This window comes from Meriones unguiculatus, chromosome X (assembly GCF_030254825.1).
Source record: "Meriones unguiculatus strain TT.TT164.6M chromosome X, Bangor_MerUng_6.1, whole genome shotgun sequence".
NCBI classification, from domain to species: Eukaryota; Metazoa; Chordata; class Mammalia; order Rodentia; family Muridae; genus Meriones; species Meriones unguiculatus.
This window is the reverse complement of record NC_083369.1, coordinates 137,842,617-137,866,948: the sequence shown is the minus strand read 5'-3', so window position 1 is coordinate 137,866,948 and position 24,332 is coordinate 137,842,617. Positions and strand designations below refer to the sequence as shown.

The window sequence follows — 24,332 nt, the reverse complement described above, 5'->3', positions numbered from 1 at the left end:
CCTATCTCAAAAATAAAATATAATAAAGAAAACAAAACCCCCAAATCATTTCTCATGTGATACCCTCTTATTACTGCTTACTGGATGGAACAAGCCCAGGAAGAGTTTCTTATTCATTATTTTTTGTTCGACAAATATTTATTTACTACGCCCCAATGATTCTAAGTCTAAGCCCCAGTAATTCCAGTCTAGGTCATTTCCTTTATTTGCTGTCAACAATGAACCAATGTGAAGCTTTGTGTTGCTTAACTCTAACAGCTAGCACAAAGGGATAAGTTGGGCTTTTAGAACTCACAAGGAAGCCCGGCAAAAGTTAAATATTAATGCACGTATGCATAGAAAACAATTTCTTTAACTAATATCATAACAGTAAATGAAAGACTGTAAAGTTCAAACAAGCACAGTACGTTTTCAATCATAATCATTTTTCTTCAGCTCTCTTGTATAATTATATTAAATAGTGACTTCTGTCACACAAAGATAACTCTTCTCATTTGTATTACTCCCTGCCCTTCCCTTCTATAGTTTTTTGTTTTTGTTTTTGTTTTTGTTTGAAAGGGCATGGCATTTTTTTTCTACTTTCAAAAGCATAGTGTGTCCATTGGAGGAAATTTTAAAACAGGGTAATAAATGAAGGATGAAATGTAGCTCAGTGGTAGAGTGCTTGCTTAGCCTGTGTGAGATCGAGTTCAATTCCCAGTACTGCCAAAAAATGCAAATGAATTCATTAAAAAAAAAAAACCTCTCATTTGAGAATGAAGAGACAGTGGCAGTTGATATAGTAGTATTTTTATTTGCTCCTAATGATTTGGGTGAAAACTGATTGGAAGGGGGTTCCTTTTGTTTGTTTCAAGTCAGGGGCTCACTATGTGGTTCTGGCTGTCCTAGAACTCACTATGTAGCTCAGGCTGTCCTGGAATTCACAGAGATCTGCCTGTGTCTGCCTCCCAAGTGCTGAGAGTAAAGGTGTGCATAACTACATCCAGTTTGAGAAAAAAAATTTAATGAATTCTTTTTAAAGTTTTTTTTTTTTTTTAAATGTGCATGGGTGTTTGCCTACATGTATTTGAATGTGCATCAAAAGCATGCCTAGCATCTTTGGAGGCCAGATTCCCAGAAGCTGGAATTCCAGACAGCTGTGAGCACCATCTTTTTGGTGCTGAGAAGCAAACCTGGGTTCTTTGGTAAAATAGCCCTAGTCCTTAACCAGCCAACCCAAGCCAATTAAAACAATTTAGCTTGAATTAAAATAGGTGATCTTTCATGTTTTTCTTTTGTTTGCATAATTTGTAGACTTTTCAGTAAAGGAGCTTTGATTGTTTGTTGTTGCTATTGTTTTGCAGTGCTGGGGACCGGAACCCAAAGCCTTTCACATGCTAAGTAATTGCTCCCCTGCAGAGTAACAGTCCCAGAAGAACAAACAGTAAGGAGCAGAACAAAGAGAGCTCAGGGGTTCCTTTTCATCCTTGCGTCTCAAATTCCTACTGCACTGTTTGGCACACAGTAGGGATTCCAAAGTAATTTCTGAATGGCTAATAGTTATGCGCTCGGCTAAGGAGACAGTGTTGTTGAGAAACATAAAACCACTGTGAAGCTATGTTCTGATAAGCTTTCAATAAGCACTTCATTCTAACATACATTTTGTTTTGATGTAAGACTGATTAAACTCTACTTAGAAGTCCTACCCTCAAGAGCTACTATTGTAAGTATATCAAAACAAAAACAAACAACCAAAAAAAAAAAGTATGCTCTCCCTGCCTCACCTTCTAAACTTGCTTCCAGGTATAGTGTTAATACAGGGCCAAGCTCTCAAATTTACGAACTAATATATATATAGCAAAAACCACATTTGTCAGCTGGTGAGAAATAGAAAAGAAAACAAGACACTGATGTGGATAGAAAACAACTCCCTGTGGAGACACACTAGTATGTTGCTATTTTAGAAAGGGCAATCAGGAACAGCTAAAGGTTCAAAACCTACAGTCTCCAAGTTCTGACTCAATGACTCAAAGCAGTGATAGAATCAATTTTGATGGTGATCTACCTTTTTAAAAAAATGAACTAAGATACCAGAGTGCATCACAATACCAAAGCTCAGCGGTTGTTTCGTGTCACTTGTTTCAGTTTATATACACATGTATCAGTCTACAAAATTTACTGTCAGTCAAGCTTGAAGAAAATGAGGGTGAATGCTATGGCAGCTTTTGAGTACTGAGGTCTGGTATCTAAACACACATATGCACTCATGCACAAATGTGCACACAGAGGCCAGAGCGGGACCGTTGGTGTCTTTCTCTATTGCTCCCCACTTTTATTTTTTTGAGATGCCACTCTCACTGAACTGAAGCTGGCTGTTTCAGCTGGGCTGCTGGCCAGCAGGCTAGCTAGGGAGCTCCCAGGATTTATCTGTTCAGTCCCCCACCCCACATTTGGGTGACAGAGCAAGTGGAGTCATGTCTGGGGACTCTAACTCAAAGTCCTCTTCTTGAACAACAAACACTCTTATCCACTGAGCCATCTCCAAAGCTCTCTAAACAGGACCTTTCTTAGCTGAGATAACCCATGTCTCAGGCATGAAACTATTTGTGCTTTATTTTCCAATAGGACTTAACCATACACAAGAGAAACAAGGAAATAACCACAGGAAAAAAAAAGTACCAAAGAAGACTGAGACCACAGGAGGGAAAAGCAAAACAAAACTGAATTGTTAAGTAATTCAAAAGAGAAGGCTGGTACTATAATTTTAAGGGAAAAAAAGTGTTTGATGGGGAAAAAAACCCACAACAATTAGATTAGTATCAATGAATTCAGTTTACCAAAAACAGCAACAAAAAAAGTTAAATTATGCAGGAAGTTGTGATGCACATTTGTAATTGCAGCATTTGGGAGGCAAAGGCAGTAGATTTAGGTGTTCAAGGCCAACTAACTTTGGCTGGCTACAAAGTTAGTTTGTGGACAACCTGTCCTACAGAGAGCCCATCTTAAAAAAAAAAAAAAGAAAGCAAACAAAACAAGCAAAAACAAACAAACAAACAAACAAAAAACCTCCGGAGTTAATCAAAGACGGTGTAGATGAACCTTTCAGATTTAGTGTACAATCGCATGTCAATAATCTCAGAATTCCCCGAAATGCCTGCTCCATGGTTCCTTCCCCTATCTTGAAGGTAAGATAAATAGTACAAGGAATTTAGTTAGCTTGGAAGCTCAGGTGTAGCACACTTGCCTGCAATGTGAAGGACCCTGGGTCTGAGCTCTTGTGCACGTGAGTTTGAGTGTGTACACCTTTTAAACTAAATTCATATTTTCTGGTAAGATTTTCTTGTTTTTTTGAGACAAGGTCCCTAGGCATTCTAGGCTGGATTTTGAACAATGATCTTCCTGCCTCCAGCTTTCATGTTACAGGAATTCAGGCATGTACCACCACACCAGGCTCAATCGGTCCTTTAAATGTTTATTTTGGAAATCACAGCTACCCGTCAAAATTCGTAAATTATGTTAAAGAGAGACAGGAAATCACCTCTCCAGTGTTCTCTGAGTACATGAAGTTTCCATTGAAGCAGCGATGTAGGGCCTAATTATTCTAGAACAAGATGGACAAATTACAGTCCTTTAACTCAATCTCACCCACTGCCAGCTTTTGTATGACCCTGAAGAGGGAGTATGATTTTTCCATTTCTAAGTGGTTGGAAAAAAAAGAGAGAATATTTTGTGATCTATGAAAAAGTACATGAAGTTCAAATTTCAGTGCCTATTAGTTTTACTGGAAGATGGCCAGGTTTATCCAATATTTTTCTATGGCTGTGGTGGTACAACACAGAGGACTGCCTGGCCCCTTTTAAACAAAATGTTTGACCACCAGTGTTTTAGTATAGGGAAAGGCCCATGCTACAACCCCCTTCTAGACCTCTCCCCCTCTCCAGCCACCCCCTCAGCGTTAGTCACTAACAAGATTCTTGGAGCTGACATGAAGGGAGGGCGTTATAATAATGAAAATTGTACCACATGGGAAAACAGACTGAAGACAGTAAATTTCTATATAAGGGAATTTGACTGTTTCTGTCACATACTAGAGTAACGTCTGAGTTTGTTTCCCCGATCAGAAAAGAGGGCATCACCGCAGCATCTGCATGGTTGCGTTTAAGCATGAAGGCACTTGGAAAACTATCAAGGGAACAAATGTTCCGGGGGTGTTTTTGCAAGCAGAGCCTCCGAGTCTAGATGTAGACTGCGGTTCCCTTTAAGCCTGGGCCCCTCTGCTCTGGCCCTCATTTTCTCCTGATCCCTTTGGATCTTGTGGCTCTCTTTCTCTTCGACTCCCCCAACCCCTCCCACACCCTCAGGACTAAAAAGCTTCACAGAAAAGCAGAGCTCAGTTATGCAGCCTGGATTAGCTCAACCCAGCACTCTCCAGTTCATCCAGCCAGCGGCGGGGTCAAGATGGGACCCCTTCAGGTGACATGACTCAGCAGGGGCCTAGGCAGGAACTGAGATAGGGAAGCCTGGGCAGGCACAAAAATCCCTTGCCGCAAGAAGCCAACAAACCAGTATGTTCAGGACGCAAATGTATGTTAAGGCGAACAAACAAGTCACTTAAGTCAGTTTTAAGCCATGGGCAGACTGGAGGCCTGTGCCATCGTAGGCCTTACGTTTAGGCTAAAAGGCCGACCCCAGTTCACGCAGAAAAAAACACCCACAGTCTCTCCTAAAGTCCCCCTTCTCTTATGATAAATGTCACCATGGCTCGACTGGGCCCTCGCAACGGTTGGGTGGGAGTCTTTTGTGGGGGCAAGAAAACTGCATGTCCGTGATTATGTGGGAGACTTTGAGGGCACTGTAATCTCTCGAGAATAGCAAACCATTTTCCTTGCTAGCTCTGAGATTTTGCTTTGCTAAGGCGGCTGCAGCTTCCCTGCCCCCTCTCAACCCCGCCACCGCTGCTGCTTCAAGCAACCACGCCCCGCGGGCCCCAGGCTTCTCGGCCTTGGGGCTCGCAGCCCCCGCGTAGCCAGCACACCGCGCTCTCATCCGCCCCACCCCCGCGCGGCCCCATCCGCCCCCGCGGCCAGCCCGGGGAGGGTCGAGCGATGCCTCGCGCCTGCGCCTCACTGACTTCCTGCCGCGGAACGCCCCACCCACTCACGAGAAGCCCGCCTCCGGAGAGCGCGTAAGACCCGCCCGTCGCACGCGATTGGTCGGGCAGCCGAGCCGTTGGCTTCCAGACCCGCCTCTCCATCGCCTCTCCGGTTTCCCAGGGCGGATGCGCCTGCGCTCAGCTGCCTGGGCGGGCTGAGAGGCGCGGGTTAAAAAGTCTGGTTCCAAGTTTGGAGAGAGCGAGAGAGAGAGGGAGAGCGAGCGAGCGCGTCTCAGACCTCGGTACCCGTGAGCGGGGAGGAGGCTGAAGAGAAGGACGCGGCGGCTGGGCAGCACCCAGACCGCCAGAGCAAGCTCAGGCTTCCGGAGCTCGGGAGTGCGTGACGTGCCTGGGCAAGGCAGGAGCGCCTGCGAACGGGCTGCTCTTGGCTAGTGCGAGAAGTCCGAGGCGGTAAAGGGGGCCCGAACGACCCGACGCAAGATGGCGAGTAAAGAGAGTAAGGAGGCCCTGCCTGGCGGCGCGCGCCGGGGCTTGCGGTGGGCGGCGGGCGCGCGAGGCCGCGCGGCACGCGTCGACGAAAGGCGCGAATTGGCGTGAGGAGCAGGGGGCGGGGCTGGGCTCGAGGCTGGGCGCGCGTTTCGAGGGGGCCCTGCGCGGGACGGGGCCTGCTCCCTGAGGGCTGCGAGCACTTCCGGAGCCGGGCGCGGGCCCGAGGAGTAGGCCCTCTCCCCCTCTTTTTCTCTCTCCCCTCTCCGCGCGGGCGCGCGCGCGCGCGCGGCCTAGCTCCCTCCCGCGCCCTTGGCTCGGGGGCGCAGGCGGTCGCCGCGGAGAAGTAAGTGGCGCGGATCGTTTCCTGTGCGCGTGTTTGTCGTCCGCCTGGGGGGTCGCGGCCCATGTCCATGTTGGGAGACGGGGTGGGGGTGGGGAGGCCCTGGAGGCTGCCGGACTATGGCTGCCGCTGCTGGCGTGGTGGGAGCTGGGACCTGCTCCGAAGTGGGGATGGAGGAAGCAGGCCTGTGGGGGTTCTGCTACACGTGCATTTGTCTATCCGGGTGGGTCGTGGCGCCCCTTTACAATAGTGGTCGTCTTAGAACAGGTGCGAACAGCTCTAAAAGGCTGAAAAATCCCGATGTTAATGCAGTTTAACGACCCCAATTCGGTGAACGGCAAGGGAAACTGCTCTTGAAAGTGGAGGTGAAAAAGCTTCCTGGTGTTCGTATTTATCTTCACTTTCTGGAAGAGCAGTTGGTGTGTGCGTAATAGGTAAAATGAAAGACTAGGTAAGGTGTGGCTGTCGAGGTGACCTCCAGTATCCGTATCTATAGTTTAACTTCGATCGTTCTCAGCCACTTAATTGTGGGCTTTCTCCGAATTTCAGTGTTTGAAGATACTGTGGAGGAGCGTGTCATCAACGAAGAATATAAAATCTGGAAGAAGAATACACCGTTTCTGTATGACCTGGTTATGACCCATGCTCTTCAGTGGCCCAGTCTTACCGTTCAGTGGCTTCCTGAAGTGACTAAGTAAGGGTTTCTAGCAACTTCAATTTCGTGTAGATTTAAGTACCGTGTAAAATTTTCTAGGTTTCTTTTGTTATTTTACACACAGAACATAAACGTGTAATCAGTTAGGCTGTGGGTGACGTATCAAGTGTTTTTTTTTTTTATGTTCCAATTTTAAGATTTTTGAGGTGTTTTCTATCATTGAAGTATGTTGAGGGGAGAAAAGAATCTATTGTGATATACTGGTGATGTTTTTAGGGAATGCTCAGTATTTTGGCATTCTATGGGCTGTATTAGACCAGCATCTCTGGACTCCAGATGAATACATTTTCAAACTTGATAGGAAATAATACATACATAACAAAAGCTATTATGGCTTGATGCAATTTTGGTAACTGAACACAACATGTGTATGACACTTTTAAAATATGTGAATATATATATTATATACATATATATTTAATTATTAGCAAAGGGGGAAAGAATTTGGTAAGAGTTGACCAGAGAAAGAATGATTTGGTTTCAGTATGGAATTCAGATTGAGATTCTTGTGACATGCTTTTCTTGAATATTTGTAATGTTTGTCTGGCATAATCGCTGATATTTACTGAGCACTTAGAATAGTACCGGATACATCTGAGGAGTTTAAGCCTTATAACAGAACTACGATTGTGGTACATTTTACCCTAGATTACCAACAAGGAAAAGGGCTGAGAAGTTACGTGTTCTGCTCAAGCGCACACTACTGGTGATTGAATGGCTTACAAACCGGGACTCAACCAACCCAAACCGGTTAGCTCCAGAATCAAGGCAGCGCCTGCATTAGACTGCCTTTATCATATAGACATGCATCTTTTCTAATAGGAATATGGTCACATACCTTAAAAGTGTATTGAATAATTTTTATATTGTGAGCCTATAATTAAGATTAATGCAACTAATATACAAGGAAGATTTTGTGATCAGTTGTAAAAGAAAGCCAGTTTTAAGTAAAATCACTTAAAATGGCTAGATTCCATACATGAACATCAACTTAACAGACGAGGACTGTCTTAAAAATATGATTTTTTTTTTTTATTTACAGGTTATTTTTATATGAAAAGTTCATTTAAAAAATGTAAATGTACAGATGTGACAAGAGTCTTGAATGGCTTAATTAATAATGGGGGCTTATAGGCAATGATTTCTTTTTTCAACACTGGAGGTGGGTCAAACCCAGAGCCTCAGCATGGTAGGCGTGTGCTCTGTGGCTAAAGTGTCTTTGAACAGATTCTAAAATAGACTGAAGGCTAGCAAGGTAGCCCAGCATGGTAAAGGCACTTTCTTCCAAGCCTAAGGGCTTGAGTTCAGTCTCTAGAACCAACATGGTAGAAATAACTTGTTTCCTGCAAGTTGTCTTCTGATATCCACATGTACACTGTTGCAGACATAGTTATTCACACATAATGAGTAAGCGAATAGTATAAAAAAAAATAGATTGAGCTTGTGTGGTGGTGTATGACTGTAATTCCAATTTATAGACCTAAGTAATATTCTTACTTTGTTTTTCAAGGTGGTTTATCTGTCTAACAGTGCTCTGGCTGTTTTGGACTTGCTTTGTAAAGCTGGCTGGCCTTGAACTCCCAGAAAGTCGCCTACCTCTGCCTCCGGAGTTCTGGGATTAAACGTGTATACCACTGCCACCTGGCAAGGCTCTGTTTAAGGAAAAGAAAGAAAGAAAAAAACAACAACAAAGGGCCAGAGAGAGAGTTCAGTGGTTAAGAGTACTTGCTACTCTTACAGAGTACCTGGTTTTGATTGATTTCAAGCACCCACCTGGTGTCTGTAATTGAGGTTCTAGGGGATCTGATGCTCTTTCCTTACTTACGCAGGCATGGGACATTCACGTGATGACCAGACATACAAGCAGGGAAAACATTCATTAAAGAATTTATTAAAGAATAAAAACAACAACAAAAAAACATGAACCTGTACACAAGAGTATTCAGGTTCTTTGGGATTTTATTGCATTTGTCTTTTTGTTTTCTCATTAAAAATTAAGTTTGTGTTTTTTAAAAATATTTTTTACTTCAGCATAACAGAAAGAGTGGGGACTTCAATGTCAGAGACCTGTTTGAATCTTGGCCTTTGTTTATTAGCTTTGTATGTTAAGGCAGGTTGTTTAGACTTGATCTCCTTTAGTTGTCTTATCTACAGATAACTGAAGATGTTAGTACCGGCCTACATACATTTGGGGGAAATTAAGGTCCTGCACAATAGTTTTTATTCTACTTGTGTAAAGTAAAAACACAGTTTAGTGACAACATACCCTGTTTTTAACTTTTTTTAAAGATAGGGTCTTACTGTGTAGCCCTGGCTGGCCTGGAACTCATTGTGTGCATAAGGCTAGCCTAGAACTGTTACACTCCTCCCTCTGCTTCCAAAGTGCTGGGATCAAAAGTGTGCGCTACTATGCCCAACCTGTTCAGAAATAACTGTAAGTGTTGAAATAGCGCTTTATTTGGACTTCAATGAAAGCTTTTTTTCCTTTAGACATAGTCTCATTATATAGCCCTGACTAGCCTAAAACCCGAGATCTGCTTGTCTCTGCCTCCAGAGTGCTGGCATTAAAGGCTTGTGTTAATCAAACGTAGTAAAAACTGTTTTTATTTTACCTATGACGTATTAAAATAGTATAGACTGAATACCCCTTATGTAGTGCTTGGGACCAGAATCTGCATTATGGAGAATTTTATTTGCATATAATTAATGTGCTGTCTTGAGGATGGGACTCAAGTCTATATATAGCCTAAAAATGATTTTACACTGTATTTTCAATTCCACCTTTGATTGAACAGTCACATGAGGTCAGGCATGGAATTTTCCATCTACGGCCTTGTGTCAGCATTCAACAAATATCAGATATTGGAGCATTTTGGGCTAGAGATTCTCAGCTGGTAGTTTTGTATGTTACCCTCAGCACAGACAGGTTACTTTTTTTTTTTTTTTATTTTACATGGGGGATGGATACATCGTAGGATGTTATGTAGGTCAGAGGATAACTTCCAGGAGTCAGTTCCTACATTGTGAGTTCTGAGGATTAGACTCATTGTCAGATTAACATTTAGGAATTTAACCAAAGATAAGTATATGTTATAAAGTAAAAATTTTTTTAAACGGTTTCACTCTTGCTGTTCTAGAACTTGCTATTGCAGACTAAGTGGGTCTTACTCAACCTCCCAAGGACTGGGATTAAAGGCATGCACCACCATGCTCTGCCTAAAAGTATTACTTGTATACAAAGAAATTGTCAACTAAAATTGTGGGGTTTTTCGGAGGCTTGGATATTATAAGAAAACACAAAGCCCATGAATTACTGAATATTGAGGACTGCTGTGTGGTGCTTTGTGGGGTTTCATTTTGAAGGTATGGAGTGAAGGCCTGGGGTTTATCGCCATATACAATAGTGGAAATGTTGGCTGATTTTACAGAATGCCTGCCTGTCTCTTTGAGTAACAAGACCCCACTCTGCCTCGAATCCTTCTGCCTGTATTTAACATACTTTCTAATGATTACTTGGACTTATCCAAATAATTTAGCTTTTTAAAATTTATAAATAATTTCTTAACAATCAGTACAAAAGTATATGGTGTGGAGAATAAGCTTCTAAGCTGGTAACTCCTAATCCCCCCTAGCAGAGGCACATTACAATTTCTTGTCCATCTTTACGGAATACTGAAGTACATTTACCTCCCCCCCCCTTTTTTTTTAATCCAGGGCCTCAAAGATTGTTACTCAAGTACTCTACTACCAAGCATTATTCATAGGCTTAAAAAATACACAAGTTTTTCTCTTTTCTTAATTTTTTCTTTCTCTTTTGTTTGTTTGGTTTTTTTCAAAACAGTTTCTCTGTGCAGTCTTCGCTGTCCTGGATCTGCTTTGTAGACCAGGCTGGCCTTGAACTTACAGAGATCTACCTGCTTGAGTGCTGGGATTACAGGTGTATACCCCTGCACCTGGCAACCACAGGTTTCATTTTAAATAAAGTCTCAGTTGCTAGAGGTGGCCTTGAACATGGAATCCTCCTGCCTCACTTTCTGAGTAACTAGGAGTACAAGGCTGCCCTATAAGACCTGGCTTTGTTGGATTGTTTGTTTTTTGAGACCAACTGACTTCAGGTCCACTATGCAACCAAGGATGACCTCTGACTTTCAGTTCCTGGGAATTATGTTTTATGGTAGCAAGTTGTTGACTTAACTTTTTATGAAGAATCTATTAGAAAGCCAGTTGTGGTGGCACACAACTTGAATCTCAGTGCTTAGAAGGCAGAGGCAGCAAGGATCTCTTTGAGTTTGAGGACAGCTTGCTCTACATAAATTCTAGAACAGCCAGGGTTACATAAACCCAGTCTCTCCAAACAAACAAGAATATATTGGAGACTCTACTACCAATATGCTGACACATACCCATTTATAAAGACACCACACAATTCTATTTATGAATACAGTTTATGTCACTGTTTCCTTTTTTATGATTATTTAGGTTGTTTCTGGTCTTTTGCTGCTACAAACAGTACTGCTGGAAAGTCTTGTAATAGAGCATATTTGTGTGTCAGTTTCTTAGCAGTGCAGTTACTTGGTGAAAGGATTCTGTTACTAAAGATAGATGGGTTCTTTTTAAACTTGAGGTAAATAAGGTCTATTTTACTGTGTAGCTCTGGCTGACCTGGACCACATTGTATAGACCAGTGAGGGGGTCCTCTAACCCCCAGAGATCAACCTGCCTCAGCCATGAAGTGTAATGGGATTAAAGATGTACTGATCACCATGCCTAGTTTAGATAGATTTGTTTTACCATCAGTGCCTTTGAGTGTGTCTAGTTTTGAGGAAAATAAGATCATACGTTTGGGAAAGTAGGTTGGTGGTTTTTTTTGTTTGTTTTGGCTTGGTTTTTTGTTTCTTGAGAGTTTCTTTGTGCACCTCTGGATTTCTTAGAACTCACTTTGTAGACTATGCTGGCCTCAAACTTAGATCCAACTGCCTCTGCCTCCCAAGTGCTGGTATTAAAGGTCTCCGCCACCATTGTGTGGAGTAGGTTTTGTTTATAGCAATGGAGATAGAGATTCTTATAAAGAGTAAAATAATCTTTGTGATAATTAAGTCATGTGAAACTAGAATTTTTAAGATTGCCCCAGTTTAGCTAGTAAAGTGCTTAGAAAGGTCCTGTGATAAACTATCTGCTTTATTATACTTTTCTGTTTTTTCCTACTTAACCCTATTAAAAATAGTCACTTTTTGTTTTCTCTCCCAAAACAAGTCCCTTATGGCATATAGTTAACATCTCTTTGGTTTTTTTTTGTTTGTTTGTTTGTTTGTTTTATTTTTATTTTTTTATCTCTTTGGTTTTTTAAGCTGCTGTTCTCTAAAGATTTTAACTTGTTCTAGTTCTAAAGTACATTTTTAAGCCCCCCCCCCCATTCTCCAACACTAGAGACTGAGCCCAGGGTTTCATACATCAGAGTCAAATGTTGTACTATATTCCCAGTACTATATTTGTTTTGAGTCAGGGTCTCTACTTAGTTGTGCACACTGGTCTTGAACTCACTGCATGGTTCTGTCAGTCCATAATTTGTGATCTTCCTCCTTTAGTGGCGTGAATAGTTGAGATAATAGATGTAGGCCACCCAGCTAGAGCCTAAAATTTCTAAGTTATTTGTGCTGAGTAAAAAAAATAAGTGCATATTCCTGTTCTCACTTCAAGCCATATCATATTTTTGGCTAACTGTACATGTCGTCTACTAATACCTACCCCCTAATGTTATTGTTGCTCAGCCACATCTTTACCTATTTTGTTCAGCAGTTGTGTATGTTCTATTTTATCATAAACTTTTAACCTGAGAGAACTTAATTTTGTAAGTTATTACTAAATGACATGCAGAGACATAATCTCCAACCCTTTTTGGTTGTTACTAAAAGTCACTGGTTTCTTCATACAAGTGAAATTTAGGAACAAACAGATAAATGACCTAACTTGTCTGATGTTGGGACCTAGAACCCTGCTTCTCTGTGGGATTATAGAACAAAGTTGAAAATTGCTGTTGTATATAAGATAAATGAGAAAGCATTGTTGATATGTAGCAGTGCAAAAATTGCTGTTTGAACCATGGTCCCAAGAGGCACTGGCAAGTTCTACAGCTTCCTGGTGAATTTCCATAGAACAAGGTAACAAAAACACTTACTTTGAGAATCTTCATTGCGTAGGCATCATAAACACAAATAAATGGTTTTATGTTATGCCATTTGCACTTAACCTGTTTTTTTAGGTAAAGAAAATGAGATTGGAGAGAGTTGTGCTTTAAACAGTTACATATAGCTAGTTTTAGTTTGAACCGGGACATATAACCCATTTTTCCTTATTTAATGCTTTACTTATTTCATTTTACTGGAAAAACAGAAATGTCTAGCATATTAAAACGTCAGCTTTATTAAACTAGGTCAATAGTCTGAGGTATAATTTGAGTAGGAAGTTGAGATACAGGAGTGTAGGATCGGTGATGGATTACTATGTAGATAGATGTTGCTGTGTTTGGTGAGTCAGATCTGCTGTCCTTAGTGCTACTGTAGGAAAAGTAGCATTCAAAATGATAATTGAGGACAAGGAAGATGACTCTTCAAGGGGGAAGGGACCTAAACACAGCTGAGCATGGTGGTGCAGGCCTGTAATTTCAGCGTTCAGGGAGACAGAGGCAGGTAGATTGCTGTGATAAGTCCTACAAAGGGCTGCAAAGTGATTCCAGGATATACAGTATAGGCTACACAGAGAAATCCTGTCTTGCAAAAAGAAAACAAAACCCTAAATTCTCTTCATATAGAATGTTTTCTTATATTTGAACATATGGTATAATAAGGTTGGTAATTAAAGAGATTTTAATGTATTTTGAGGGAACCACACTGAATTTGTTACAGGATTAGTGTGACTTTTTTTTCTCCTAAACAGACCAGAAGGAAAGGATTATGCCCTTCATTGGCTTGTGCTGGGCACTCACACATCTGATGAGCAGAATCATCTGGTGGTTGCTCGTGTTCATATTCCCAATGATGATGCACAGTTTGATGCTTCCCATTGTGACAGTGACAAGGGAGGTGGGTATACTACATATTTCAATATTGATGTCAAGGGGAATATTCCTCTTAGAATATATATTAAAAATTTACATTGTTAGCTTTTGGCTTAGCAATAGGTTTTCGCAGTAACATTTATAGGGCTATAATCTAGGATCTGTTGCAAAACAGGTGGTTCAAGGGGAATTGGTTAAGCACATTATGGTATGTTTAAAATGCTACTTAGCAATCAAGAATGAGAAGAAAAACTATACAAATGGTATGGAAGGTCTTAACTAAAAAGACTAGTTTAAAAATATTTTTATATCCAAGGTAGAACTAACTATTAACATGAGATAGCTATTCATATAATGCAAATGGGCTTTGAGAATAAATTCCATAAAGCAGGTAACCTGTATTTTGGAGATTTTCTTTTTTTCCTCAATTTGTGTTCTATTCTGTCAAGGTAAAAATTGGGTTTATTGAACTAAATGACTTCTGAGTTTTAATTCTGAGTGTGTATGTTTTATGTTTCCTCACATTAGAATTTGGTGGCTTTGGTTCTGTAACAGGAAAAATTGAATGTGAAATTAAAATTAATCATGAAGGAGAAGTAAACCGTGCTCGTTATATGCCACAGAACCCTCACATCATTGCCACAAAAACACCATCTTCTGATGTATTGGTTTTTGACTATACAAAACACCCTGCTAAACCAGGTATGTAATAATAAAGCCAGGCCATTGCTTAAACATGTTTCTTTTTACATTTCTTATTAATTAGTATTATTTATTACAGTTTATTCACTTTGTATCCCAGCTGTGGCCCCCTCCCTCATCTCTTCACAATCCCACTCTCCCTCTTCTCTCCCTATGCCCCTCCCCTAGTCCATTAATAGGGAAGGACCTCCTCCCCTTCTGTCTGACCCTAGCCTATCAGGACTGGCTGCATAATGTCCGTAGCAGCTCTGTTTGTAATAGCCAGAATCTGGAAACAACCCAGATGTCCCTCAATGGAGGAATGGATACAGAAATTGTGGTACATTTACACAATGGAATACTATTCAGCTATTAAAAACCAGGAAATCATGAAATTTGCAGGCAAATGGTGAGATCTAGAAAAGTTCATCCTGAGTGAGGTATCCCAGAAGCAGAAAGACACACATGGGATATACTCACTCATAAGTGGTTATTAGACATGTAAGATAGGATAAACGTACTAAAATCTGTACTCCTAAAGAAGTTATACATCTTTCTTGATTTGAGATGATAATATTTTAAAAATCATTTAACGTGCTGTACTCTGAACATTGGAGAGATGGCTCAGCAGCAGTCAAGAACCTTAGCTGTTCTTTAGAGGACCTTGGTTTGATTTCCAGCACCCACATGACAGCTTACAGCACTCTGTAACTCTGGGCCTTTGTGTGTATCAGGTATGTATGTTGTGCGCAGATACACAGATAGGCCAAACACCTGTACCCAAAACAATTTAAAAACTAAAGTAGTATGCTGTGTAACTCTTTTACAAATTGAGGGATCCCATAGACACCTTCAAGTTAGTAATTTGCTAGAACCTAACAGCAGGTTATACTTGCAGTGTGTTTTTATTATAGCAAAGTTTCCAGAGCAAAAGCAGAAGGGACAACTTGTCCGTTAGGTAGATAGGTCTCCAGAGGGTACACAAACAGGTTTCTGAGTACTTCCTTTTTGGGGTCAAACAAGACATGCTCTTTGTACAGTAGAAAACCATTGGAATATATGGTAAGTGACTATCCAGCGAAATCTGGCCTCAGCCCAGGGTCTGGAGTTTCAATTGAAAATCTTGTCGTAGGCTATGTGTACACTTATGGTAATGAAATCCAACAGCTTCAATAATGAAGTTAGATGAATCTTTGAAAAAATGACCTTACAACAAGTTGCTACAGCATGCCTTCACTGCTCTGAGCATGTTACATTCTGAAAGGTTGGCCAAGGGATATTCAAGTACGAATGAGTAACCGGACCTCCTATGGTAGATATATTTCTTTTTTTTTTTTTTTTTTTGGTAGATATATTTCTAAAGCTTGCCTTAGGTTGAGATAAGATGGGGTTGCTATTACACAGTTTTAATGGAATAGCTGTAGTTTTCAAGGTTTCTGTATTGGTGAGGCGTTAGCTTTTCTTTTTTTCCAAAACCAATCAAAGCACTTGTGGATTAGCTGTAGTTCTTGTTTTTGTATGATTGTTGTTAGGGCTCTTAAAAATAAACAGATAAATTGGTGGTTAATGTGTTTCCTTTTTCTCTTAGATCCAAGCGGAGAGTGTAATCCTGATCTTAGACTAAGAGGTCACCAAAAGGAAGGCTATGGTCTTTCCTGGAATTCTAATTTGAGTGGACATCTCCTGAGTGCATCTGATGACCATGTAAGAACCATGTTTTTGTTTGTTTGTTTGTTTGTTTTGTTCTGTTTTTGTTTTTGTTGTTTTGTTTTTAGTGGCTGTGTCTTTTTAAAGATTTTTTTACTTTTTAAGGTTATGTATTTATTATTTATACAATATTCTGACTGTATGCTAGAAGAGGGCACCAGAGCTCATTATAGATGGTTGTGAGTGACCATGTGGTTGCTGGGAATTGAACTCAGGACCTTTGGAAGAACAACCAGTGCTCGTAACCTCTGAGCCATCTCTCCAGCCCCCAATTGCTGTGTCTTAAATTGAGAGTGAAAATGTCACAGACAGATCTAAGCTAAAGGATCTCAGTAGAGATAGAAATTTTTCTAATAAATTTCTATCGATCGTTGTGTTAATATTTTCTGTCAGACTACTCTTAGAGTCTTAATGATTTAGCAAAGCTCTTTTGAAGATTGGGGGTTTACTAAACCATTGTTTAAAAGAAGACTGCCAGATTAACCTTTTCATTTATTATTTGTGTAAAAGTTGTATATCTATTGCCACTAATTTTAGATTATTATTATTAGGTATTCCAAGGTGAAATTCCTTAGATTTTAAGCAGTTACTCCTTGCTTCCCTTTTGCTAATAACAGCTGTAACTAACTCACTATGGCCGATGGCCTCCTAAACTTTTGGCTCTGACCGTTTTACAATACCAGATTCCCTCTTATGGAGCGGGCATCTCAAATCCAAATAAGAAAGTGATGAGTCTCCTCTAACAGTCTTGCCATTGTAATACCAGTGTGCACATACTGCCTTGGTATGCAGAGTCCAGAGCTGAATAAGATTGTTAATGATCTTTTTACCCCAGCTACCAGCATAGCGCCTGTGGCACCAAGAGGGCTAGCCAGCAAGTAATAAAAGCTTCTGGCTCAGTTCTAGCTTGATTTCTGTTCTGCAACCATAGGGTGTGCTGTCTTCAACAATAGGATCTTAACCATTTAGTTCTGGTTGGCAATCATAATAGCAGTTGTCTATTTTTTTGGGGGGTGATATGTTCCTAAATAAGATGCTAGCTTTTAAATCTGGCATTTTCATAGGTTTTATTCTTTTTTCCTTTTCCCTTAGACTGTTTGCCTATGGGATATAAATGCAGGACCAAAGGAAGGCAAAATTGTGGATGCTAAAGCAATCTTTACTGGCCACTCAGCTGTAGTAGAGGATGTGGCCTGGCATCTGCTGCATGAGTCCTTGTTTGGATCTGTTGCTGATGATCAGAAACTTATGATGTAAGATGGAATGCTCAGTGGAAACTTAATGGGTGATCTGGATGACCACCAGTGATTGGTAGACTGATTGAATTATATTTCTTGAAAGTTATGTATGGTTTTAAAGTGAGAAATAGTTTCTGGTGAGGTATACTTAATATACAGTCAGCTGCATATATGTAGTTTTTATACAAGCCTTACTTTGCTATATCTGGAAAATCAGTGTATTGTTTTATTAAAAAGGAAGAAAAATGTTTACGTAAATGTGAAGGAAAAGGCTTGAATAGTGACAAATTCTAAATTTGTGGTCCAGAATTAACTGACTAGAGATCGGTAAAGGAGAGTATTTCCATGTGGCCATGGAGCTGCATTAAAATTACTGAATCCTTCATGTTTCATAAGTAACTACTGTACTACTGAGACAAGAGCAAAATACTGAAATTTGGCAATGCTAATTACAGGTAAAAAAAAGTTACATTCTGTAGTCTGTATTTTGTGTACACTTAAAATCGTATGTAATTAAGATAGAAATCCAATAAAAAGGAACTAGGAATAATAGCATTATGTAGAAGTTTAAAATATGTCGTTTAGTAGACAAAGGCCCAAATTGCCGACAGTATGTATAGTTTGTATACTTGTGAGTTTGTACAGAAAGGAATAACCTCTCTTAAGCCAAGTGTTTGGAGCTGTAGGTGCTGGTATATATACCTTGTCCTTTGTTTCAGATGGGACACCAGATCCAATACCACTTCTAAGCCAAGCCATTTGGTGGATGCACACACTGCTGAGGTCAACTGCCTCTCATTCAATCCCTACAGCGAGTTCATTCTAGCAACTGGCTCTGCAGATAAGGTTTCATTGTTTGTTTCTTTTATTTTTTGTGTTTACCAAGTTCTGTTGTTTTGTACTTTAATAGGCATTTTAAAGATCGTACATCAAGTATAGAAGTCATTTTTGTTTGGTTTCTTCTCCATAGACTGTAGCTTTATGGGACCTGCGTAATCTAAAACTGAAACTCCATACCTTCGAATCACACAAGGATGAAATTTTTCAGGTATGTGTGAGTATATGCATGCTGAGGCAGAGATATGGGGAAGGATGTTAGAGGATACTTTCTGGGAGTAAATTTTATCCTATTTCCTTGGGATCAATTGGTGACTGAACTCAAATTGTCAGGTTGTTTTGTGGCAAGCACTTTTATTCTTTAAGTTGTCTTTCCAGCCTGGTTTTTAGAAGTCTTTATTATGTCAGTGACTTTATGAAAGGGGAGAAATTTTAAGTTGTTTTTTTTTTTTTTTTTGGTGGGGTTTGGATGTTAATTTCTTCTGAAAGTTCCTCTTGAATCTACTATATGAAACTCTTAAGATGTGGATTTTTGTTGCTGCCATTGTTTTTGAAAGGCTTGCCCAGTCCAGAAGTACACCTTCAAGGATTCTTCAGTTAAAAATGCCGTTGTGGTGGATGCACTAGTAAAATGGTCTTATACATGGTTTTAGAATAGAGGTTATAAGTTTGGATAGGATAGGCTAAATAGTTTTAAAGGTTTTATGGACCTGAAAAGTTTTCAGGAGTTCCTACCTGAGGTTTCTGTTGTTGTTGTTTTGGTTTTGGTTTAGTTTTGGTTTTTCAAGACAGTGATTCTCTATGTAGCTCTGGCTGTCTTCTGTAGACCAGGCTGGCCTCCACTGCCTCTGCCTTCCAGGTGATACAAGACCTGATTTCTTAAGTACTAGAGAATTTGACTTCCTGGCCTTAAGAAGCTGGATCCTTTTGAGAGAGTACTTATAGACTTGGGGGATGTAGCTCAGTGGTAGAATAAGCACAAAGTGCCTCATTTAGTACTATTAAGGAGGCTTGGTATACGGTTCACTTGAGAGCCTCAGACAGTGAGATCTCTAGGCTGAGAAGTGGATACAGATTGTGAGGTAAAGAAATATGGATTAGAATGATAACTGCAAAGTAAGGAACAGAGGACTCTCAAATAAAATCTCAAAATATTTATTGCTAGGTTCACTGGTCTCCACATAATGAAACTATTCTGGCCTCAAGTGGTACTGATCGCCGCCTGAACGTGTGGGATTTAAGGTAATATAGGGTCTGGTAACAAGGTACTGCATAAATCTGCTAATCTGACAGTTTACATAAACCCATAAACAAGGAAAGCAATTTGTTAATCTAACTTCAATAAATTTTATGTAAGACTTTCTGTTCTGTAATACAGAGGTAAAACAGCAAATAACAGAAATGGCTCATGCATTTTGTATGAGTGTTTTGCCTGTGTGTATGTGTGTTCAGCATAATATATGCCAGGTGCTTCACAGCAGAAGAGGGCATCAGATCCCTAAAACTGGAATTAGGAGAAGTCATACATCCATAGCACCATGTGGCTGCTGGGAAATAAAGCCCTGTAATGCAGGAGCAGCAAGTGCTCTTAACTTCTGAGCTATACCTCTCTAGCCCTGAGCTTTGTTGTTGCTCAAGTGTAAAACTCTGTGTTATATGCTTTGCAATTAAAATATTCTTTTGCTACAAATGACTAGGGATATAGCTCAGTGGTAGAGCTAGCATACAAAGACTGTGGGGTCAGTCTCCAACAACACAAACATTAAAATAGTAACTGTTTATGTATAGTGTTCTTCCTGCATGTACACCTGCATGCCAGAAGAGGGCACCAGATTTCATTATAGAGATTCTGTGTCTTTAGACAAACATTTCACTGCTAGAAAGCAAAAGGCTTAAAGAGTGTAGAGGGTGCACATTAATTATGTATATTTTTGTATTTGTGTTTTCCTTTTAATTCTAATGCATTTAAAGCCACAGTTAAAATATTGGAGAAATTTTGAGCTAATGTTTATTATGAGCAGTATTTCTTCGTTCTGCAGCTTTAATTGAGTGGCTCTAGCCTATTTCCAGGAAATAAACAATTCATAATACAGAAATAAAAAAAATCTATCCAAGCTGGTCGCAGTGGCACATGCCTATAATCCCAGCACTCTGAGAGGCAGAGCCAAGGGCATCTCTGCAAGTGTGAGTTTGAGGCTAGCCCGGTCTACAAAGTGAGTCCTGGACAGCCAAAGCTGCAAGGAGAACCCTGTCTGGAAAAACAAACAAACAACTAAAAATAAATAAAAATAAGTAAATCCTGAATCAGTTCTCAAACTTCCTAATGCTGTGGCCCTTTAATACAGTTCCTCATATCATGGTGACCCCAATTATAGTTGCTTTCACTGCTATTTTTTAACAGTAGCTTTGCTGTTGTTACGGATTGTAATGTAAAAATCAATTTTAAGATGGTCTTAGGCAACTCCTGTGAAAGAATCGATCCATCTATAAAGGATAGTAATTCACAAGTTGAGAACTACTTTTCCTAAGTGCTTCATATAGAGAAATAAATACGAAGTTTTTTGATAAAACTTCATGCAATAAGACTTGAGTAATGAAAGCTTCATGTTTTTTCTTGTAGTAAAATTGGAGAAGAACAGTCAGCAGAGGATGCAGAAGATGGGCCTCCAGAACTCCTGGTATGCATTAGATTAAATATTATGCACTCTGAATTATTTCTCATTAGTCTATTGAAGGAATAGGTCAGAGCTTTAAGTTTTAGCTTGCCAATGATATTAAAAAAAAAGAATTCTAGGAGTTCTTTGTGATTAGGCTCTGGCATTTATCAAAAATAGTAAATGGAGGCGCAGAAGGTTTTTGGAAATGTTTCAGTGAGGATGGAAAAGTTGTAATCACCTTTCTGTGAAACACTGCCAGGCTTAGTAGTGGTTCTTTGTCTCTTAATTGTTCAACATTTGTTTCCTCAAATCATTTGGCCATTATCTCTCTAACATGTTTAAATTAGCACTTGACTGAATATTTATTTAAAATCTTAAAGATAACCTTTGAGAGTAACCCCAAGACACAGGTGTTCACTGACTCCCACTTTGTAAGCTCCCTAGCCCCTAAGACTTCTGTGCCTAGCAGTTCCAGACAGAAAACAGGATGATTAGGAGTTTCAGATGACCAGGATGTTTGTTGTTTGTCATTACTGCTTAAAGAATAAGCCTACAACCCAGGAGGCTCACACATGAAGGCCATGACTTTTGAAGTCACAAGGGGGAAGAGTGTGTGTGTGTGTGTGTGTGTGTGTGTGTGTATTTTACTCTGATGGGAAAGGGGGAGTAAAATTTCTCAGTAAACTTATATAACCAGATGGTGGCATCTAAATATTTTGAGGCTGACTTTTTCTGAAGTCCAGTTTGTGAATCAAAGCCTTCATGCCTTTTAAAATATTTCCAAGAAGGCCTTTGTCTACAGCTAGTTTTCTCTTTATATATTATGCATTTGCAGTAATTTTAAAGTCCTTAAGGAAAACCATTAGGGGGCTAAAGTGATAGATAGCTCAGCAGTTAAAAATACCTACTATTGGCAGAGGACCACAGTTCAGTTCCCAGTCCTCATGCTAGGTGACTGACTCACAGTGGCCTCTAACTCTAGCTCCAGAGGGATGTGATATATCTGGCTTCCATGGGCACTGTACTCAAATGTACATAGTGACACATACCCATATAGTTAAAATAAATCTTTTTAAAAATCTATTAGGATTTTGCTGTGTTCGTAAGAAAGCTTGAAGTCAAAGGCCATTTATTTAAGGGTAGTAAATTATCAGCTAGAGAGGCAGTTTAATGGATGAAAGCTAAGGGAGAGTCATGGGTTTGAACCTGGTCTACAGAGCAAGAACTTTCCCCACCCCCACCCTGGGAAAGAAAAAACATGAAAGAGTGTTCATTTTTAAAACTGTGTAGCATTTCACTTATGTGGAAATTGTTTCCTCCTTTTCTTTTTGAGATGACTCTGTAGCCCTAGGCCTCAGTCTCAAGTGGGATTATTTAGGTGTAACCCCATCTAAGTCTGCTCATCTGTTTTTTAACTGATAATTAGGGAATTCATTTAGATTAAATATAACCTAATTGGCAGAAAACTTAAAGTCAAACTTAGTTAGTATGAAGAATATTAGGTACGGAACGGTTTTATTAGGTAGTCTTTTGTAGAAAGTAAGATTCCTTTACTATTCCTTGGTAAAGTTCATTGGCCACTGCAAGTCTTGGTACTTCATTTTAGTCCCATGTCACTATATTATGACATGGGAACATTAAGGAGAGGCCACTGTGAAAGGGCCAGAGAACCAGGGAGATTCCTCAGTCAGGTTCATGGGAAAATACATGACAAGGCATGTTGGAAATGCTTGGTTAATAGACATTGTACTCAGTTTGGAAGGGGTAGCATAGTTAAAAGAAAATGTTATGGGCAGAGGCCAGAGAACCTCAGGATGAAATATCCTACCTGCAACTTAAGATATGAATAACTTGCTGAGACATTTGAATATGTGGGCAATTTACAGGTGTTTGCTGTAGTATTCTAGTCTTTTTCTGAAAGTTCAGAAGATTTCAGAATATTGTGGGTAGGAATACATTATATAGAGCTCGTGCCACTCTACCTCTAAATTGTGGGACAGCCAAAAAAAAAAAAAAAGACTGGTCTAAAGTATTTCAAAGTCTTGGAAGTCTTAGAATATTAGAATAGGAAAAGATATGAAACCAAGACTTTTTTTTATTATTAAGTTTATTCATGGAGGACACACTGCCAAGATTTCAGACTTCAGTTGGAACCCCAATGAACCTTGGGTCATTTGCTCAGTGTCTGAAGATAACATCATGCAGATATGGCAGATGGTGAGTTGAAATTTTTTTTGTAATTCCTGTTTAACCATTTCACTGGTGATAGAATGTAATAAATATTTTCTTATTTAGGTGAGTGACTATTAAAGTTTTAGGATGGGAACAGTTTAACCTTTTGAGCCTACAAAATGGCTCAATAGGTGTAAAGGACTATCTTCATAAACATGATCTATGATCTATGCCTGGAACCTATATAAAAGTGGAAGGAAAGATCAGAGTTGTCTCCTGACCTCTACATATATACACAATAGTAATAATAATTTGTTAAACCTTTTCCTTTTTAACAACCTAGTAAGGTTTAGCTCAATACCATTTTATTCACATTCATATAAACATGCAGTGTCTGTTTAACATCATTGCACTGTTAGCTGGGATCTTGACATGTAGACATACTGGTCTTTGGCATCAGTGCTGTCACACCTTAAGGGTATGAGAAGGAAGTATTAAGTGTGCAAATGATGCTAAGCTCTTACGAAAAACACTAAATACTTGGCATTTCTAAGGTTCTGAGTTAATTGTTGCTTCCTCTAAGTGGTGCTTAAGATGTTTTCAAGAAGATGCCTTTGCTGAACAGTGACTAAACAGTGCGTGCGTGACTGTCCTAGGTAACTACGTATTGGCAAATAATATAAGGGTACCTGCCACTGAAACACATTGACAGTAAATTTTAAGATGTAGAATCACCGATATAAAATCTATTTTTACCTGCGAATTTATTTGGTTGTTATCTCCAGGCTGAAAATATTTACAATGATGAAGAGTCAGATGTCACGACATCGGAACTGGAGGGACAAGGATCTTAAACCCAAAGTATGAGGTGTTTCTACTGAATGTATTGCTACATGAATGCTTGATTTATCAAGCGCCAAAATGTCATTGTATAGTAGGAAATGTAAGTGGGATGGCTTATGGCATTCTTTACCCTCTGATCCTAGCACTTTCAAGTGAGCTGTTGCATACTGTATCATACTGTAGCTATGTGGGGAGAAAAAGGAATGTTGCTTAAGAGAGGCATCATTATTGTTTTAAAATACACATTGCTGGGTATTTGCCTTTGATTCAACTGTTTTAAGCCCTCATTTTCTCAAACTGTTAAGTGCTTGCTGAAGTTCCCAAATATGCAAGGATAACTTTTACACTTTTTCCTTCCAACACTTCTTGATTGGCTTTGCAGAAATAAAGTTTTAAAATAAAGTTTTGTTTTGTTCTTATAGAAGATGGGTAGGGGTGGATGTGTGTCCATGCTTCCATATCTCATTTTTTGGGTAGAAATAGGTAAAATTATTCCTTCAGATTTGT

The 24,332-nt window shown here is 39.7% G+C and overlaps 1 protein-coding gene across 2 annotated transcripts; it reads left to right on the top strand.

Moving 5' to 3' along the window:
• The first annotated feature begins 5,243 nt into the window (after positions 1-5,243).
• Rbbp7 (RB binding protein 7, chromatin remodeling factor) lies at positions 5,244-24,227 on the top strand. Of its 2 annotated transcripts, none has more exons than XM_021628271.2 (12): positions 5,244-5,588; positions 6,471-6,615; positions 13,570-13,715; positions 14,219-14,392; positions 15,960-16,075; positions 17,171-17,331; positions 18,036-18,162; positions 18,287-18,364; positions 19,319-19,395; positions 20,774-20,831; positions 22,917-23,027; positions 23,768-24,227. In XM_021628271.2, exons 1-12 carry the CDS (start codon positions 5,573-5,575, stop codon positions 23,834-23,836), a joined length of 1,278 nt encoding a protein of 425 aa, XP_021483946.1. In that variant the 5' UTR covers positions 5,244-5,572; the 3' UTR covers positions 23,837-24,227. The 2 variants fall into 2 exon arrangements, with proteins under 2 accessions (XP_021483946.1, XP_060230864.1); XM_060374881.1 differs by lacking the exon at positions 5,244-5,588 and adding an exon at positions 5,907-5,924.
• The last annotated feature ends 105 nt before the right edge of the window (positions 24,228-24,332 follow it).

What these genes read in the sequence shown, in the direction of transcription:
- Rbbp7 (XM_021628271.2), top strand. An exon ending in TGGCTTCCTGAAGTGACTAA is followed by an intron (nt 6,616 to 13,569) that starts GTAAGGGTTTCT and finishes TCTCCTAAACAG; the next exon opens with ACCAGAAGGAAAGGATTATG. An exon ending in TCATGCAGATATGGCAGATG is followed by an intron (nt 23,028 to 23,767) that starts GTGAGTTGAAAT and finishes TGTTATCTCCAG; the next exon opens with GCTGAAAATATTTACAATGA.